The 21480-nt window shown below is 40.4% G+C and overlaps 1 protein-coding gene across 3 annotated transcripts in view; it reads left to right on the plus strand.

Moving 5' to 3' along the window:
- Positions 1-21480, plus strand: part of EXOC4 (exocyst complex component 4) — a 746933-nt gene that overhangs the window by 520318 nt on the left and 205135 nt on the right. For all 3 annotated transcript variants that reach the window (XM_072784617.1, XM_072784618.1, XM_072784619.1), the window contains exon 11: positions 5856-6075. In XM_072784617.1, the coding sequence (XP_072640718.1) occupies positions 5856-6075 (220 nt within the window). The remainder of the gene's footprint in view (positions 1-5855; positions 6076-21480) is intronic.

A 21480-nucleotide genomic window follows, 5' to 3' on the forward strand; every position in this document is an offset into this window, starting at 1 on the left:
ATGGGGCTTTGGTCATTCCCACATCAGTCTGTTCCTAAAATAGTCAAAGTATTTATTTTGTGGTCCAAATTGCCAATTATGGGCAGGCATGGGAAGGTGAAGGGGCAAGGTTAAAAAAAAATTAGAAAATATATTGCTCTTGCCTCCTTGTGCCCATCTTATCAGGGTCCATGTACTGATGGTAGCCACAAAAATAGTAGTGACCAGTTAACCATCAGTTACTAGGCGCCACCTTCTATACTGGGTGCTTAACTTTCATGTTCCTCCTTGAATCAGCAGAACAATTTTCTTTGATCCAGAGAGGTTAAATAACGTTCCCTGCAGTGTATGTTGGGGATTCAGCCTCAGGGAAACCTGTTCTCAGTGTTCTGTTGGGGCCCCTCTGGTTCCCTCCTCTTGCCAGCGACCCTGAGTCTCCTTTCCCTTCTGGCTGCATAGGAGACTTTCTCTCCTGTGTCCTTCCTGCCCAGGAAAGGGCAGTTTGCCCATTTCATGTATTTGCTTCCTCTGTTTGATGAGAGTAAAAACGGACTGATCAGACAGCTGCGTTTTTTCTTTTTTCATTCTCTTGTACACGTTTCATGCTTTCTGCACGGTGAGGGCCCGTACCACCCTGGAAGCTGATTTGGACACATGTTGAATGGGTCCCCTTGAGGAAGAGATGACAGCATCAACCTGGATGTGTCCTTCTAGACTGATGTGCCTGCTGTAGGGATTTAGAGATTCATGTTGGAAAGAAATCATTCGGCTGAAAGCAATGGGAGCCCTGCCCCTCCATCAGTGCTGCTCAGAGCTGTTTCATATTTGGAGGACCCCAAAGGCAAATAAAGAACTAGGAAAGAAGAAAATGTGGGTAATTTAGAGCCTTCTGCCACTGTTTAGGAGCAGGTTAACTGGTAAGAATTTGTTTCTAACAAATGATAAAGGTTTTGAAAATGTAGGAAGTATTTCTCAGAAGACTCTTTTTTCTAAGTCCCATTGAAAAGCATAAGGAGGGATTCTGATGATTGAGTCCCATAATATTAGAAAATTATGAAATGAAAAGGTCTTTGGCGTGGTTACTCATAAGCAAATTAAAAACAGTGGTTTTCGGGAGGCCTGGGTGGCTCAGCGGTTGAGCACCTGCCTTCAGCCCAGGGCGTGATCCTGGAGTCCCGGGATTGAGTCCCGCATCAGGCTTCCTGCATGGAGCCTGCTTCTCCCTCTGCCTGTGTCTCTGCGTCTCTCTCTCTCTCTCTCTCTCTCTCTCTTTCTCTCTCTCTCTCTATCATAAATAAATAAATAAATCTTAAAAAAAAAAAAAGAAGCCTCATTAGTGTTTCTCGTGGCTTTTCAATGTCTGTTTTCTTTCCTACATTCTTTGGCTTACTTTATCATTGTGATAATCCTATATGTATAAGCCCTCCCTTCCTTCTACCCTGCCATGTGCACGCGTGCACACACGCATACACACATACCCCCCTAGACCCAAAGGTTAATGGAATGTTAAGCTGGTAATACGCAAGATTAACCATGATGTATTTATTTATTGAGTAAAGGAAACTCTTTATTAGGTCAAACAGCTACACTTAAAGAACATTATGCACCAAACTTTAAATGTGGTCCAATTAAAAAACATTTTATGAAACACATTCTTTCGTATGTGTAGGTAATTTTTTAATATTTTCTAATTTAATTTTGAGTAGCTGATACATTCAGTCTTTAAAAATTCAATGGTTACAAGATCTCTTTTCTGTTTGCTAGCTAGGATGCTGATTCATAAATTCTTAAATAAGGCCAATATGATCTTTTAAAAAAGTCAAATGATTATTAAAAGTTATAATGGAAGAGTCTGATTTCCGCTTCACTTCCAGACCCCACTCCATCCCTTCCTCCTACAGGTACTTCCTTTGGTTAGTTATTTTGTGAGTCTTCCTACGGTGTCTTTATAAGAAAACAAACAAATGAGGATATATAATTTTTACAGAAAGGTCAGTGTAATGAGTACTACTAAATATTGATCTGCAGCTTGCATTTCTCACTGAACAATTTATCTTGGAGATCCTTACACGTTAGTGTATTGAGAGCGTCCACATTGTGGGGTTGAGGTTATGCACAGTATTCGAATGTGTAGATACACGTTTATTTGTTTATTTGATTCATCCGTAAATGATGAATTTTTTTTAGTTGTTTTGTCTTTTGCTGTGAAAACAATGCTGCACTGCTCTATGTAATCATATTTACTTATAGCTGTCAGAAGTATTTCCCACAAGTGGGATTTCTGGGTCAAAAGAAAATGCATTTGTAATTTTGAATGATGATGCCAACTTGCCCTTCAGAAGAGTTGTACTGCTTTTCATTCCCATCAAAAATGCATGAGAATGCCTCTTCCCACACTTATGCCAAAAGAGTATGTTTTCAGACTTTTGGAATTTGGTCAATGCATGAATGTAAAAAAAAAAAAAAGGCATCTCAGTGTAGTTTACTTTTCATTGTGTTCATTATGAACAAAATTAAGATTTTTTTTCTCATGCTTAATGGCCATTGTTTTCCTTTTACTGTAGATTTTCTTTTCATGTCCTTTGATCATTTTTTCTACTAAATTGTTTGGTTTTTTTTCTAACTCATCTGTGATAGAAGTTGCAAATATATCTTTCCAGTTAATCATTCAGTTTTTGTCTTTACTTGATTCGATTTGATTTGATTTCCCTTCTACATTTTTTTCGAAGAAAATCTAAAATATAACACAGTCCTTGTTTGCATAGCATTGTGGAGCTGTAAAAAATCACCATGCAAAGCAATCTTAATTAATGGGGAAAATCACAGTTGTTTCTCGACTTGAGCAAGTTTTTGCCAAAACATGAAAAACTCCCTTGCTGTCAGTTATAAATGTATCCAAAAAAGAAAAAAATAAGAAAACCAATACATGTTTAGCACTCTCTGACATTAGAAACATTAAGAAATGAAGTGTTTTGTTAAAGTCTTAAAGTAGTTTGAACAGTGCTTGCGCCTTCTTTTCATTGTGTACTTTATGATACACTGAGCATCTTTTCTAGGTGTTGGTGGAATGTCTTACTTGGGTTAAGTCTGAATCTGCCAGCACTTTATTCTTTGCTTTTCAGTTTCATGAAATATCTTCAAGACGTGTGCAGTTTGGGCCACCTCACTTCCTCTGCAATGCCTTCATCCCTTTCATCACAAAGACTTTGCTTGGTGAGGTGAATAAGTTCACCTTCCCTCAGGTTGTGTTTGCCCCTGAAACAGGGGCAGTGTCAACATTCCCAGCTGTTTCTTCTGTAAATCCACTTACATTCCATTCAATTTCACCCCGAGTATTGTCACTGTTTGTTTTTGCTGTAGTTCTATCCTTTTTTTGGCCAATTCCCTCTTTTAATTATCCATTTTTATAAAATGCCTCATGGGTTTTTCACTAGGAGACAAGAAGACAACACAACTACACACTTTGCTGCCTGAACATGACCTGAATAACAAATAGGCCATTATCAACCACTGAGAGACTTGGAAAGAAGTGACATGATTGATCCATTGAGCATGGTGAACATCAGTTATTTACATAGGGATTTCTGGATTGAGGAGGTAGCAGCAGAGTTTTCATTTTACGCCATTAGTCACAGTTAGTATACAAGTAACTGGAACTTAAATCTTGTTTTGGGGGGACTTAAATTTGTGCATATCCAAACCATGCAAAGCAGGAACTTCCAGAATAAAAAAAAGTGCATAGAATAACGTAACAAATATGTACATACTCACCTGTGAGCGTGGAAAGTTACTCACATTCTGCTGTCTATGCTTTAAGTGTTCTCAGTAAAGGAAACAGATCATGACAAATAAGGTTGAAGTTCTCCTTTGTCCCTACCTCCCTTCCTCTTTCCATTCCTTCCCTCCCCACGTACAGTCATCATGAATTAAAAGAGTATCATTTATTCTCTCTCTCCCCCTGCCCTTTTTCTTTTTATTTTGAATATAGTCAACACATGATGTTACATTAGGTTCAGGTGTACAACTTAGTGATTTGACAAGTTTATACATTATAACGGCACTCACCACAAGTGTAGCTGCCACCTGTTCCATTACATCATTATTACACTATCACTGACTGTATTCCTTATGTGACTTGCTCATTCCATCACTGGAAGCCTGTATTTGCCTCTCCCCTTCACTTACTTACTCCCCCAAATGTCCCCCTCGCAGCAACCATCAGTCTGTCCTCTGTATTTATAGTTCTGATTCTGCTGTTTATTCATTCATATTTTTTAGATTACATTTATGAGTGGATCATATGGTATTTGTCTTTCTCAGTCTGACTTATTTCACTTTCTAGGTCCATGCATGTTGCCTCCTATGGCACGATCTCATTCATCTATAATGGCTATGTAATACTCCATTGTATATATAGGGGCACCTGGGTGGTTCAGTCAGTTAAGCATCTGCCTTCAGCTCAGGTCATGATCCTGGGGTCCTGGGATCGAGCCTGCTCAGCAGGAAGCCTTCTTCTTCCTCTCCCTCTGCTTATCCCCCTCTGCTCATTCTGCCTCTGTCTTCAAGAAGTAAATAAAATCTGTTATAGAAATTCCATTGTATCTATGTGCCACATTTTCTTTACCCTTTCATCTATTGATGGACACTTAGGTTGCTTCCATGTCTTGACTATTATAAGAATGCTGCAGTAAACATAGGGGTGCATATATCTTTCTGAGTTAGTGTTTTCATTTTCCTTGGGTAAATACCAGGGGGGAGGGGGGTGATTGATTATATGGTATTTCTATTTTGAATTTTGTGAGGAAAGTGCACACTGTTGTCCAGAGTAGCTGTACAATTTACATTCCCACCACTAGTGCACAAGTGTTCATTTTTCCTCACATCCTTGACAACATTTGTTTCTTTTTTTCTTAATTTTAGCCATTCTAACAGGTGTGAGGTGATATCTCATTGTGGTTTCATGTAAAAGAATGAAACTGGCCTATTTTCTAACACCATACACAAAAATAAACTCAAAATGAATTAAAGACCTAAACAGGAGACCTGAAACCATAAAATCCTAAAAGAAAGCACAGGCAGTAATTTCTTTGACATCAGCTGTAGCAACATTTTTCTAGATATGCTTCCTGCGGCAAGGGAACAAAAGCAAAAATAAACTATTGGGATTATATCAAAATAAGAAGCTTCTGCAGAACAAAGGAAACTATTAGGAAAACAACAACAAACAACCTACTGAATGGGAGAAGGTGTTTGCAAATGACATATCCAATACAGGGACAGTATCCAAAGTATATAAAGAACTTAAACAACCCAGCACCAAAAAAACAATCGTATCAAATGGGCAGAGGACCTGAATAAACATTACAAAAACATACAGATGACCAACAGCCATGTGAAAAGATAACTTGACATCACTAATCATCAGGGAAATGCAAATCTACCTTTTTTAAAAACATTTCTGACTACAATTATTAAGGCCTCAGTGAAATATGCAGTATTTGTGGGTGTGCTTTTAAATTTGCATTATAATTTGTTTTCTGTTCATCATACCTTCCTTTGTTTCTTATATTCTTATTTCCTTCTTGAATTAATACAAATATCTTTTGATGGCTCCCTTTTTTCCCCTTAGTGTAGAAGTGGTATTTTCTATTTTGTCCTATTTTTATTCATTTAGTGAAATAACTTAGAAAAATTAAAGCAAATAGTAGACAAATGATAAAGTGATGACCTGTTCTTGTTAAGAATGCTGCGAATTTCCCCTCACCTCTTCATAGAACAAGAGGCCAAAGCCTAGAAATACCCATATGTGTTTTGTGATATTTTCAGGACTATTTTTCTGGTGTATTTGACAACCATTTTCTTCTGCTGTCCTCCAGATTTATCCAGGAGATTGAGCATGCCCTGGGACTTGGCCCAGCCAAACAGTGCCCTCTTCGAGACTTTCTCACTGTGTACATCAAGAACATCTTCCTCAATCAAGTCTTGGCAGAAATCAACAAGGAGATTGAAGGAGTCACCAAAACATCTGACCCCTTGAAGATCCTAGCTAATGCAGACACCATGAAGGTGATGGGGGTGCAGCGGCCTCTTCTGCAGGTAATAATATACTTTGTATTATTTTTATCAGCAGTTTTCATGGACTTGGCAAGAAGCACAAATCAGAAAAAGAAGAGAAGAAAAATTACCATCTGTTTCTATATTCACCAGAGACAAAACAAGAGGAAATAAATTAAACCGGCACTAGGGAAATTTAGAACTAATGTAGAGATAATGGAAATTCCTTCAGATCTTTAAGGAAAGGTGATTGGCTTTGCATAGGGAAGATGGTGAGTCTATTAACATGCAGGCACCTCCTCGTTATTTGCCTGGAACTCGTCCTGAAAGGAGTTCCTTTTCCCCTGGTGTATGTACCAGGAGTAGGAAGGACTTCAGGGAAGAAGATTACTGTGCCAAACCTCAGCTACCAACAAGGAAACCCTTGTGCCATTTTACGGCAGACTTACCATAAAGAAGTACGCTAGCTGTGAGCAAATTTGAACCCACCAGCAAACTGGCCTTTAAAAGTCAGATCATTTAATTCAAGGTCTTGTTAATATTAAAGATTTTACTTTGACTGTATAAGGAAATGGTTTCTAGGCAACAGAAATTAAGTAATTTGTTAGTAGTTATTTGGATTTATAGGCTTGAGGTAAATTTATTTTATATCCATTTTAGCCAATGTCTTAGATGTAAGTATAAAACCAAAGGAACATTAGCATGAATTTAAATTATATATGTACATTAACTATTATTACACATATGTACATTAACTATTATTACACTGTTTTTGTATCTTTATAGTATTTCTTCATTTGAGAAAATGATGGGTACAATAGCATATTTTTATATAAGTTGCACAAGATAAGGATATCTCAAGTGTGGAAGACCTGAGCTCTTCGAAGAAAACTTATGTAAACCGAAAGGAGTTATAGTTACTTTAGTGGCTTGCACTTACTGCCTTTTTATGTGTGTTCCTTGGTTTTTCCTTCTTTGTGCATTAGAGTTAATACCAATGCTAGACTACTTTCTTAGGCAAGTGTTCTAGTTATGAGCATTCTTTTTTTTTTTTTAAGATTTATTTATTCATGAGAGACACACAGAGAGAGGTAGAGACACAGGCAGAGGGAAGAGCAGGCTCCCTGCGGGAAGCCTGATGTGGGACTCAATCCCAGGAACCTGGGATCACACTCTGAGCTAAAGGCAGACACTCAACTGCTGTGCCACCCAGGCATCCATGAGCATATTTTTTTAGGAGCATACTCTTCTGTGGTATTGAGAGACCAGAATAGAGGCTTCTCCCAGAGCTTGCATAATAAGAGCATCATACCTGGGAAAGCATTCATTTGGATCGTCTGGGCCTGTGTGAGATCTGTTCCCTGTGCAGGATCTATAGAGTATGGGATGCAAGGAAGCGAGAATGGCCAAGCCATGGGTTTACTTGTCCCTCCCATGAATTACCCTTCCACGGGCTCTTTGCATGGCTGGGACTTTATCTCAGAGTTCCTGTTGAGATGTCACCTCCACAGGGCAGCTTTTCCTGATTGTCCTACCTAAGTACATCCCCTTCTCTGATTGTTCTACACTCTTCCCTCCCTCCAACCCCCAGTCTAGTCCCAACACTGAAGCTGAAGTCCCTGGACTGTATCATCAAAGCTCCCTTTCCAGGTGATTTACTATCTGGTTCTGCCAATGGGAAGCCTTAGAAGCAAATTAGAAGAGGTGAGAGAAGAGAGATTAGGGCTGTTTCTTATCTCCTTCCTCTCCACTTTGGATTGTTGGCCTGGCTCTGGGTGCATCCCTCTAGAGCCAGAAGTCCTGCCAGGTGAGACCTGCTCCCTAGCCCCAGCTCCTACTGGATTCTGGTAATGTCATTTCTGCCCCTTGCCCTTTGATGACAGCTTTCTGCTATGACTAGTCCCTGGGCACCTCCCCATCCCTTGTTGCTTCTTTCAGTACTGTCCATACCTCTGTAATTCCACCTCTTTGTTAATGTTTCCTCATCTGAATCATCTGCATGGAATTCTCTTTTTTCTCAAGATCCCAAAGGAATCTCTCCAGTTAGTCACTATTTTAACTCTTTAGTTCTATTTTCATCTTAAACACAATTACCATACTTATTAGTTCATCAATTCTCTAGCTTTCTGTCTTTTCCCAGTAGAATGTAAGTTGCAAAAGCATAGTGCAGTACCAGGTAGCAAAAAGGTAGTTTGATAAATAATTTATTAAACAAATGGATAGATGGATGGATGGGTAGACACAGTGGGTATGTTTTGAGAGTCTGAAATAACCACAGAGTCGGTGTGGGAAGATGAGAAATAGAAAGTGACAAAACCTTGTTTGTATCTAGCTTTTGTCAGACCATATAATTAACTTCCTCTCATTCAGAAAACCTTCCAGTATTTATGTCCCTGCTGTGTCATGCTCCCTGCTAGCATTACAGAGCAACTTTAATATGCTTAGTGAATATGTGTAATATGCTTAGTGAATTCCAAAGAAAACAAAGGCAACGGTGTACTATAGAGCATATCTGCATACTAAAGATGCTGGTGTATTTTACATGATGATTTTCAGCTTGAGAAGCAAAACACATTAAAACTCATAACTAGTTGACTATAATCTGGGCCATGTCAGGGCCACACCTTGCCAGCTAAATGACATCTCGGGGCAGCCTACTGCTGTCTTATTAAATTTCTTCCAGCCTCATCACCAGCTTGTTTTTTAAACTGATTACTCCATTCTGAGGCTAGATGAGAACTCCAAGTTCACCTGCTCTGTCTTTATCTGAGTCAAGATAGAATTCTATGTGACTAAATCTTTAAACTAAGGTCCTTCAACTTTTTCATCTCCAAATTTGTTGTCACAACCAAAAACACCTGCTTTCTTATTTATTTTGTTGCCCTTCCTTCATAAAAATTTTATTTTCTGAGAATGCAAATTTTAGACCATATCAATACATTTGTTTAATATTCTCAGAATAATGAGATGTAAAAAAATAAATGAGATGGTTATTTTCCCTTCACATCTTGAGACATTCTCTGGCTTTATAATCATCATAAATTGTTTTCAAACATAATTTTTCATGGTCAAGTTTCAGTGTTTCTTTAATGTCACCCTAACACTTTCTTTTCATCACCTTAACATTTTTATTAGGCTAATTGTAGGTGAGTAATCTGAAGAGAATATAAATAATTCTCAAAAATTTTTGCTGAGGGTCCAAAACAACTGCTAAGAAGGGAGTTTAGAGAAATACATATATGTGTAAAAGATGCAAGTGGGTTAAATAGTTACTTGAAGTATAAAAATGTCCTTTGAAACCATTCCCTCTGCTGGACTGTCATTTGGTCAGAGAAGAAAGGGTTGTAGCTTTGCCCTGAGGCAGCACCCAGTGTCACATAGCATCAGCACAACTGAATTCTCCAGGGGGGAGTAGAAGGACAACTGTCTCAGTGCTGCTTTCATTTGTTTGATGATGTGCAGATGCAGAGAACCCCAGAATGCTTTGTCCTTACCTCCCTGAAATGGCATCGGGCAGTAGAGACAATCTGTTATAAGGGGCATTTCCATGGGTGATAACGTGTTTTTGAATCCATAATTTCACTGTCTAGACACAGAATTCATAGAAGGGAAGGAAGGAAGTACATTGGAAGGAGGAGATGACAAACACCATCTTAATAGGTGAAACAACTGTGCGAGTATTGGCCCAAAACAATAGCATAGGATTGATAGTAATTATAGTATCAATTGTATTCATAGTAGTAGGTAGTAGTAATGATAGCAGCTAACATTTTTAATAGTATTTAATATGAGCCAGACACGATTCTGATTATTTTATATGTGCTGATTTGTGTTTTACATGTATTGGCAACAGCTTAATGAGGGTGGCATTCCTATTACAGGGAGGAAACTGAGAAATAGTGAAATTAAATAACTTGCCCACAGTCACATAGCTAGCAAGTACTGGAACTATAATTCAAACCCAGGCAACCTACCCCTGGAGTCCAGTGTCTAAATGACTTCTACTCAAAATGTAGCCTGAGGAGTATGCCTGTCTGCAAGCTATTTGTTACCAGTCTGCTGTGAGATGTACAGAATTTGAGAGTAAGCGTTTAGACGCCCTCCCTCCTTTTAAAGGAATTTGACATTGCCTATTGAAACTAATAATCAAAAAAGAAGGATTTGTGCTTTGTAAATCTTTGTGGTTTAAAAATTTATTTATTAATCAATTTCTGTTGTATTTTATAAAAGTATCAATCTACAACACATAGGAGGGATGGACAGGCCTGGGCTGGGCTCTCACCATAGTTAGGGACACACTGCCCTAAATTTCTTACTCCTTTATGTTGCCTCAGAGAGAAAGAGGTAGAACACAGAACCAATCATCTCCCATCTTGGTGCCCAAAACACTTCCAATAGATGGAATAGCTTGAATATTTTTCACAGGGGGTTCTCTCCTAAATCCTCAGCTCCTAGAACAGTGTCTACTATGGAGGAGATACTTAATATTTAATAAATGGATGAATGTCTAAATGACTGAAAGTGAATGAATTAATAATGGCTTCCTTAGTACATGGATACATGTGTGCATGTTCCCCGCCCCCCCCAATCCAGGATCCATGGTTGTAGGTTTAAGATTGCTGATAATGCTTGAATTAAAATGTTACAGTTCTCACTCCTTGGTGCTGTATCTACATGAACGCAGGATTGAACATACCTCATGGCCTTATTGCCTGATTCCTCTGGTGCAATCCCTGTTTTCTTCTTTCTTTCTTTATTTTTTCAAAATGGCTTCCACCTGTTGCAAGGCAAAGCATGCTGATTCAAATTAAAGAAATCTCTTAGGAGGAGAGAAATGAGCATCTGGCATTCTGGACATGGAGCTTGGAAAAAGTCAGTTTGCGTGGATAGCCTTTCAGTACTTTAGACACCTATAGGAGTCTACAAAGTTTCCATGCCCAGACATGAGGAAACAGCCACTGGGTTTTGGGAGGATGTCATTTAATTCACTTCTTTTTTGTTTCTCCATCCAAAAAAAGGCGTTAGGAGACTAATGCTCAAGGGTTTTGTCTTTTACCTGTCAAACTGCTGAATGGGCATCCAGCCGTGTGAACAGAGGGACGAGTGAAGTTTTCTCCCCCACCCCCAATGGACTATGCTATATCCTTGGTACATGGAGAGTGGCCTGTGGAAGAGAACACCAGACCTCTGAGTCAGGACCTGCATTTATGCTGTATCAGTGTGTGATCTCCATGCACATTCAGAGTTTGTGAAGCGCTACTTTGTACCAGTGCAACCCAAAGCAAGGTCCGCAAGTTAGTGTCAGCATCACCCGAGCAGGTGAGAAATGCAAGCTCCTACAAGAATCCTTTGTTCTAAACAGCTCCTGCCCGCCCCCCACTCCAGTAATTTTGATAGAGATCAAAGTTTTAAGAGTATTGCAATATAGTGCACCACCACTATACCCAGCTGGAGGTTAGTAAATGGGATCTAACGCTGTGGGCTCTTAGCATTGCAGTGAACAAGAGTAGTCACCTTAAAAAAAAAAAAAACAAAAACCTATCCAGCTTTGTTTCATATGAGCCCAGAAATTGTAAAAACAATATTTGCAGTGGCAGCAGAAGCTGCTTCCTAGTCTAGCACATTGCTGAATTTTACAGAATTCTTTCCAAACACAGGATGAGCCTGCATTTTCTGGCTCATGCAGGGATGAGAGGAAGAGGCAGCTTTCTTCATGCTTAGGCTCGAATTCCCACATCATTGAAGAAAAAAAGCATAAGCTGTGCAAGTAGCAACGGAGGCATTCTTGAAAGATTTTAAAGCACTTTTTCATTTGCGTCACTGCCCTGGTATTTGTCAGAATGCTTGTGAGATGTGAAGCAGCGAGAGCTGCCAGCTAACAACACAGCCGTCCCCCCCAGCCCGCTGCATGCCCACTCTGACCTGTGTGCATACGCCAGTGGTTCTCAGCAGCGGTACCCATCAGAACCACCCAGGGGCTTTTTGAAAACAGCAGCTGCCCGGATCCCATCCCAGAGGTTCAATGCAGTTGATCAGGAATGCGACCTGGACATCAGTGTTTTGTAAGATGCTCCGGCGATCCCAGCATGCGTCCAGAATTAGTGCCACTGGTCTGGATCTTTCTACTCCATCGAATCAGTCATTGCCCTGAGAGGAAGTGTATGAAAAGTACAGTTGAGACTTTATGTAATTCAGTCAGGCTTATGGCACACAGGTATTTTTGATACTTTGAACCAACTTTGATACATAAGCCTTGGAATTAGATACCAATGGATTTACATCACAGCCATTTCAGTGGTAACTTGGTGGCCAAGACCAAACTGTTAATTTTCTGTACCCATTTTTCCTCCCCTGTAAAACAAGAGTAATAAAATAGGTGTCCCAGGAACACAGGAATTATTCCTAATGATTAGATGGAGTAATATTTGTAAAATGCATCTTCTTCCCTCCCCTGTCACGCGTGTGTGGATTTGAGCATTGACTGCTAGGGCACGTGTCACCCGCTTGCCCCTTCACTCTTGCCTTTACAGACTTTGGACTTCTGCTGATGCTTCATGCCTGCCAGCAGCCTTGATGTCAGAACCCCTGCATTTCCTCTTGTGACTAATTTGTGTTGACCTGCTCCTGTCCTTTGGGCTCCAGCCCCCACCTAGTAACCTCTGTTTCCCTGCCTCCCCCCACCCTAGTGTGACAACAAGTGGTGATACTATTTGACCTCTTTCTCTTTTCCCTGGGGTCTGTCAGCAGCAGCAGTAGCGTGCAGTGTGTATGATCATTAAGGTGAGGGTCTCCATTTCCTAGGGCGACAACCATAACAAATTACCACAACTTGGTGGCTTTAAACAACAGAAACATATTTGGTCACAGTTCTGGAAGCCAGGGGCCACATTTCCTCTGGAGGGTCTAGAGGAGGACCCTCCCTTGCCTCTTGCAGCTTCTGGTGGTCCTGGCATTTCTTGGCTCCTGGCAGCATAACTCTGATCTCTGCCTGTACCTTGCTATGATCTTCTTCCCTGTGTCTCTATATGGCCTTTTCTGGATCTTAGAAGTCCCACCGGATTTCGGCCCACCCTAATCCAGCCTGATCCCACCTCCGTCTTTACTGTAATTACATCTGCAAAGAGCCTATTTTCAAGTAACATCACAGTCTGAGGTTGTGTATAGAATTGGGGGGAGGGACACTGTTCAACCCACTATAGCTGATCATTGGAAGCAAATTATACAGAATGCAGTGTATTTAATTTGCTGCATTTTCCTTGAAAACCTGATAGGAAGCAGTGTAGAGGTACTGCTATTCAGGCAAGGGAGCAGGATGGTCCAGATTCTGGTGTCAATAAGGTTCCAAAAGAAAGTTGGTGGTCGTCCGAGTGATTGCTGGAGCTCCAAGTGAGTCTCACCAAAGGATGGTAGACACAGCTGCCTATAGTATAATGATTCGCTAGAGATAATTCTGCTGATGCCCAAAGCCAGGGTACTGCCAGTAACCTCTTGCTAGTTTCCCAAGGAAGTGTAGCCAGAAGTAAGAGCATAGTTTCTTCATCATATTGAATTATGTTAATATGAAGAATGTTGCTTCTGAGTAGTATTTGCATCCCGGTTGCCATCCACTCTCTGGTACAGAAAAGCTTCAGCTTTTATTAGTGTAAATAGATTAGTCCCATTTAAGGTCTGCTGGAAGTCATCATGAAAATCATTAAGTTGAAAAGAGAGCTGATCAATTGATTTTCCCCCCTGTATACTCTGAGGGGTGGTGCTAATGGTCCCACTGTGCTAAAATAAGCCTTAGACCCAAACTGCCTTCGGGTCTGATCTGATTTGTCAGTGTCTGTCTAGACTGAAAGAAATAACTAATTTACCGCAGTTTGTAGTTTTGATTTTCTTCAGATTTTACTCTTAACGGTTTATTCACTAGCAATATTATTTGGTCCCTTTATGACAAGTGGGGGCCTCAAATAACCAAGCACTGGTTAGTAGCCACTTCAGGCTTTAGGCAGGAAGATGGAGTAAAAGATGCCTTTATTCTTGTCTTTGGTTGTTTATGTTGTCTCTGTGGCTTTCAACATTCACCTGTTCACTTCGGAGAGAGAGCTGAGCAAATTAAAGCTTTCATTACTAATGGGGACTTAAGTGATCTTACAATATTCATTTGTATCTTCAGATTGTCTTTGTGTTATTTTTGTAGTATCAATTCTATTACTAGTTTAATATATGCTATTTCTGTGGAATTTTTGTTGTGATGCTTCTTAGTCATTTGGGAAAATAACTCATGTAAATTTTATCATGGCATGTGGGAAAAGCATCTAAAATGTGGATCTAGTCTCCTTGTCAGCTCAGTGACCTTGAACAAGCCAAGCCACTTCTCTTCCCTGGCACCCCTCCCTTCCCTCATCTATAAAATGGGAGTGATGCTCAAGCCGCCTCATAATACTAAGGTGGGAAGTCCACATGGGCTCATGTATTCGGCAGGGCTCTGGGAACTGCTTTACATATTGAGTTGTTGCTTCATAACTTAACCATTATTGGTCTACACACATACTGATCATTGCATTCAGAAAAGTCTGTCAGCATGAAAGGGAATGATGTTAAGAAAAAACCTATAGGAATGAAAAATGTTTCCTGTGAGAAGAAAAGCCTCACAAGTTTTTATCAACAGCGTGTTTTATACATGGTTAGACAACCAATTATAAGAACCTGGCAATAGGTTTTCCAGTTTACCATGAATATTTTAAATTCCTAAAAAGGTGGGGGGAAAAAAAAAAACCAAACCACATACTCAACCATCCAGATTCTACAGTTAACACTTTATGCCGCATTTATTTCATAGCATAACAAAACCTGGTCATTTTAATTCTTCACCCATCCCAGAAGTGAATTCCCAGTCATTCCTAAGTACTTTACCATGGTGTCATTCACAGGTTTTTAATACCTTAGAAAAATCTGAACATAGAAGTAAATTAAGTGGGAAAGTCATTTCTCTGTTCAAATTCTAACAGTTCTCCATACCTAAAGGCTTCCTTGCAATAGTGTCATGGAATAGGAAATGGACCAGCCGATGCTTGTGATTAATCTATAAGTATTGCTTTTATTGATATGCTACCACAAGGCAATTTGTCCTCATAACTATTGATGGAAAAGAGTGAAGTGAGCAAACAAGAGGTGATTCTTATATGCAGACAACAGGTATGTCATATGGTCAACTTGAATTTTTACAAATATCTTTATTGCCTTATCTGTGAATGAGATGGCTATCTTAGAAAGCTCCTCCTTCACTAGACCTCTATGAATAGCTTTCTGCAAAGCAAGGAGAGAGGGGAAAATAGAGAGAACAGGCACACACACATGTCGTGGCCAGAGGGGCTGAAAATGAAGATTTTTATTTGTATGTGTGTAGAAAATCTTTGCAACCAGCCCTATGCTTGGCATAAGAATTATTAATGATTTCAAAGTTTGTTTTTTCAAGTCAGTTATAGTTACAAATGTTTTTCTTCAACAATCCATCATCCCTCATAGTGTGTTTGGAACAGCTTTTAATTTAGATGCAACTTTTCAAGAATATCGTGTATCTGGGTTATGAGGTCAGTGTGAAAAAAAAAAAAAACAAGCTGGAAGGCTTTATCTGTGCCGTTGGAGAAGTCACAAGAGACTGCTGAATGAGAAAGTAATTATAGTTAGTGACACTTATTTACCAGCTTTGCTTGGTACTAAGAAACTTCTCTGAGCACGAGGCCATTTTAGAGTGACATCAATATAGGGATAAGCCCTGGGTTTTAAACGGTAACTCTGAATGTATTTTCTAAGTCAGGCTAGGCCCACGGAATGGCCTCTCAGATGTCACTTGGATTGCTCTACGAAACAAGGTGCATTTGGGGTATTTGCGACATTGATGGGCTGCTGTCTGCCTTGATCCTGCCTCAGCCCCCTCCTGGTGGATGAGCCCAAGGGAAGGCAATGGCTTATGACAGGTCTGCTGACAGGGACCAAACTACATTAACACTCTGTCGCTCAGATCCGCGGAGAGCTGCCTTTGCCCAATGTATGTTTGACTTTACTTGCTAACAAAGGCATCTTCAGATTTATTTCTTTTCCTTAAATGCTAGAGGAGAGGAAGAACATCCCATCAAAAGATACCAAGAGAGAAAAGGCGGGCGCAACAGCCCAAGCAGATGAGAGTTATCATTCCTGGGAGCAGTGGGATTGCTGATCTGGCCAGATTGCTGGTAGGAGCCAGACGAGTGTAAATGGGGAACGGCTGCTCTTGGGGAATTGGTGAGGTTCTCACCGTAAGTAATTTTTGCCCTGCCTGATGTTGCAGCTCCGACTTGAAGATGTTCTAGGGAGAAAATGAGGAGGAAGAAAGCAGAGTTATCTTAGTCTGAAGGCTAATTGGCCCTTCAAGAGTAACTGTTCAAATAAAGCCGTTCTTCTTGCTTTGGCTTTTCAAGGATCCTGTCCTACCCATAAACTTGCAGGTATTTATATGTTCCTTTGGACACTGTAAGATGGGCTGGCAAAAAAAAATCTGACACATGGACCATGACGAGTGATAGAGCACATGCAGTTGAGTAATTTCTACTGTTGAAATTCCAGATAACATTAAGTGATAAATCTTGGTTAAACATCTGCCTGATGCCACTGCTAGAAAAGGCAGCGTGGGGATCCCATTTCACAGGAGCTTCTAGCTTAGTTAGGGAACCCAAATTGCTCCTGCCTCCTGACCTGGCAGCAGTGGAGGAGAGCTGGTAACTAGTGCTGAACGCAGTGCTCCAGAGGGTTTGCAGTCTGGGCGTTGATAACACTGAGAGCCAGAGAATTTGAGAGACTGTAGACAAGCTGTAGAGCCTGAACAGGGCACCACAGGCCATGTAGAAATGGAGGCAGCAGAGGAGAAAGTAACCCAAACCAAGAATGTAGGCATAAGGGAGCCCCAAATGGCACATCCGTGAGATGGTGAAGCGAGACCGCTTGAGCGAACGGATGAATGGGGAGTGAGAAATCAGGGCAACAGGGGGCATAAAACTCGTAAGGAGGCCTTCAACTCTGAGCAGGAGAGTTTACTTTTAGAGTAGGAAGAGGTACAGTCCTGAAAGGTTCTAGTGAAGGGGCTCGTTGGCTCTTGTCAGATTGGATCTTGCCTGACAGATGGATGAGCTTATAAGGGAGAGTAGGCTTCAGCAGTTCTCAGATGGGCTCAGAGAGGCCATCCGAGGTGGGGATCCCGGAGCCCCGCTCAGAAGGGAAGACAGAGAGTTTCCTGTGAGTGTTGCTCTCCAGACCAAAGCTTCGGGTAGTGACCTCCTGGCTACCCCCACATTTTGCTCAGCTCAGCATTTGAAGCCATTCTTTTTGATTGCTCGTCATAATTGGCCAAGCGGGCTGACTTTCTGGGACAAGCATTGTACTCAGGATTTTCTTGGAGCCCTCATAGACTGTGACTGGATGGGGTTCTTCATTGCCTCTGTCCACAGGAGCAGCCTTTGGTTGCAGCGTGTTCCTATGTGTTTAAAAATTAAGCTGTATATTTTTCGTTTATTAGCTTTTTAGACACACAGGAGCTCTGTCAGTTAAAGTCCCACTTTTGGGGAAAAGGCAACATGCAGCTAGCTCATTAACAGGTTATCTGTTTCATGATGTCCTTTTTGGATTGTGCACATTGGAAATAGTCTTTTGAGAAGGAAAAAAAAAATCCATCTAGGCTTCTGGTTTCCCTTTCTTTTTCTTCCTCATTTTTATCTGCATCTCTTCCCTCCATAGTTACAGCTATTCCCATGATGGATGGTCCTATCTTTGGAGCCCAGGATACCCTGAGTATATTCACTTGCAAATCGCTACAAAGTCAAATTCAGACACTGCACTTAAATGAAAGGCTTTCTGTACCTCTCTTCGTTGGACACGTCCGACTTCTCCTTGCCCCATTTCAGCCACAGGAGCTTAATTGCTTCTCCCTTTTTATTCTCCAAAGCATGTTTTAATTTGTTCTCCCCGTGGTCACTCCAAGGTCAAGGCTGCCTATCAGGTGCTCACAGAAGTGCTCCGGTGACCTTGCATGCTGTGTTTGCCCATGGCTCTCAAGGCTTTTACCCAAATGAACAGCCTGCTTGTATAGAGAGGGCTGACCTGTCCATTCATTTCTTGCCTCTCAGAATCAAGAAGTATCCTTTTCTTCCATCCTCTCGAGAGTTTTGCTTTCTAGCCAAAAGGAATCTCTGACACATAGTAGGTGTTCATTTGGTGAATGAACAAAATGGAAATCACCAAAAACTAACGTTAAAAGGTGGCCTCTGGCTTACACTGGTAGGGACACACTGTAGAAGCAAGCATGTGTTGTTTGCCAAGGAAGGTAGTGTTAAATACTTGTGTTTTTTTTTTTTAATAAGCTTTTCATTTCAAAAGGTTTGAGGTTTACAGAAAGTTGCAGAGCTAGTACAAAGAGTTGTCCTACACTCTATACCTTGTTTCCTCTGTTTTAGCATCTTCTAATAGCCTAAGTGCATTTGTTACATTTAAGCGACCAATATTGATACATTCATATTAATGTCCATAATTACTCAGATTGCCTTGGTTTTTACCTGAATTCTTTCTTCTGTTCCAGGATCCCGTCCAGGACACCACATTACGTTTAGCCATCTTAACTTCTTAGGTTCCTCTTGGTTGTAGCAATTTCCCAAACTTAGCTTTTTTCTAATGGCCTTGACAGTGGGTAAGTGTGTTGTAAAAAGTCCAGCAATGCGGGGTTGTCTGAAGGTTTTTCTATGATTTGACGAGATGGTATGTTTGGGGAGGAAGACCACAGAGCACCTGGCTGAGGCAGTGGTTGTCAGGTTTATCCACTAGAAAGTTACTTTTTCTACCTCCTTTCCATAGTTTATTCTGGAGGGAAGTCACTGTGCAGCCCACACACTCAGGGTGGAGGGAGTTATGCTCCACTTCCTTGAGGGTAGAGTACTTGCATAAATTATTTGGAATATTTCTGCATTTATCTCTTCTCTCTTATTTTTATATTTATTTGATCACTTATTTGTGTCAGTATGGACTCATGGATTTTTGTTGGAGACAGCGGGTTTATCATGCAATACTACTTTATTTTTCTTGCTCAGATTATTCCAGCTTTGGCCGTTGAAAGTTCTTTCAGTTGGCACCTGTGTCCCTGTCTTTGTCTTTTTTTTTTTTTTTGGCATTCCTTGTTTTCTGACACTACAAGGTACTCCAAGGTCCATCTGTATATTTTCTACCTCAGTCCTAGAAGCAGCAATTTTCCCAAGGAGCCTCAGTTCCTGTTAGTGGAGAATAGTATTGGCAATCAAAATCTGGGGACTTGGTATGATTGTTGCTACTTGAGCGTCATTACTTCTAGGTCCTCTAAGCTGGTAGAGAAAAGAAATATATGCATTTATACTAACCCTTGTATGTACTCCTACCCATCCATATTTCTACGGATTTATTTATTTACTTTAAAGAGAGGGGGAGTGGGGAAGGGCAGTGGGAGAGGGAGAAAGAATCTCAAGCTGACTTCCCTCTGAGCGCAGAGCAGGGCTTGATCCCACAACTCAGAGTTCACAACCTAAGCCAAAACCAAGAGTTGGACGCTAAGCCTACTGAGCCACCCAGGCGCCCCTATGTGTATTTACATATTAAGCTAAAAATTTCATACTAATATCTCCCAACTCTAATGAGTTACTATATGGGTCATTCTAACTTCCTCTTCTTCCTTTATTTATTTGTAACCTCCTTCTCCAAAAGTGAAAAACCTGGCTCCCACTATCCACTATTTGCTTGGCTGTTTAGCCCTGCAACTGTGTATATAGCAGTATCAGAATTATTAATGCCTGCCCATGTGGGAAGCCACTTTATCAACTAGTGCATAGTTCTTCTGTACAATTTCTTTGGTCTTTAATTCTGTGTACTAATTTCTAAATTGCTTGGGCCAGCACCTTTTTCTCCTACTCCTTTCAAAATTGTTTTATGTACTTGTAATACAGTTAGATGGTTTCATCACATGCTGTGCTCCATCCTGGGATCTCTTAACCTTCTAAATGATTTTTTTTAATTTGCATATGTTAAGATTGATTCTCCGTGCCTTAAAGTTTTATGGGTTTCGACAACTATATAATGTCATATATCTGCCATTATAGCATCATACAAAATGGCTTTTACCACCCCTCTCCCTTCCCCAAAAAATCTCTGTACTTCGTCTTTTCAACCCATCTCACCTTTCCCCACATCTCTGGCAGTCACTAATCTTTTTATGGTCACTACAGTTTTGCCTTTTCCAGAATTCATATAATTGGAATCATGCAGTAGTTAGCTTTTCTCAGACTGGATTCTTTAGTCAGCAATGTGCATAGAATTCATTCATGGCTTTTCATGGTTTGACAGCTTTTTTTTTTTTTTTTTTTTTTTTTCTGAACAGTATTCCATGGTACGGATTATAGGTGTGGCATGTGGAATGAATATACTAGTTTATTTATCCATTCACATCTTGGTTGCTTCCATTTAGGATGGTGATGAAACTGCTGTAGACATCCACCTGTAGGTTTTGGTGTGAGCATAAGTTTTCAAATTAGTTGGATATTGTTTTTAGTTGTTTCTAGAAGTTGTGAGGATGAATGGGGTGATGACAGTGGTGAGGACAGACTTATAAATAAACAAATACATCAGGGTAATAAGTGCTGTATTGGAAGTGTGAGCATGATAAGTAACCTTGAATATAAGAAAAAGGCAAAAGTAGACATACTTAAATTTACTCTTAAGTACTATTTTAAAACTTACTCTTAGGTTCTATTTTTTAAAGAATACTTAACATTCCTTTCCAGGAAAAACACTCCCTCCAACCCCTCACCCCCACCCTACCCCACCCAATAAAACCAGCTTTCTGAAGCCCTGCTGCTACAGCCACAGTAAAGACCTTGAGTCCAGTGGTACAAACATTTTCTGTCTGCTAAAAGAGTCCTAGGAATTCACTGGTGACAGACACCCTCAGAACTTATCATTTGTCATCTTCCAGCTCAAATAATAGGAAAGAATCCATGTAAAGGTGAAAAAACAGCTCTTGCCTATTAGAAGGGGAAAAAAAAGACTAGAGATTTTTCGCTCCCTAGAAAATTGGAATTCATAGGCCAAAAGAAGAAATAAAATTGTTTTACCAAGTCATTCAGTGCTAACAATGAGTAAATTTATTCTGGGATTTGGGGTTCCTCCTCCAGGAATTTCTTATAGAAGGAGCTAAACCCAAAGGAACTAGCCACATGGGAATGAATCCTTGCTTTATCAAGGACTAAGCTTGTATCTTTCAAGAAGAGCTTTTGTGTTAAACATTCAGGAAGAGATGCCAGGGGTCTGTTAAGGGACCTCTTGTTTTCTGCTTTGCACCCTTTGAATGTTGGATGGCAGGATCACTTGGGCCAATTGGAGCCTGATTTGTATTCACCAGTCAGTGGTGAAGTAGATAGA

The sequence above is a fragment of the Canis lupus genome, chromosome 18 (genome assembly GCF_048164855.1).
Source record: "Canis lupus baileyi chromosome 18, mCanLup2.hap1, whole genome shotgun sequence".
Taxonomy (NCBI): domain Eukaryota; kingdom Metazoa; phylum Chordata; class Mammalia; order Carnivora; family Canidae; genus Canis; species Canis lupus.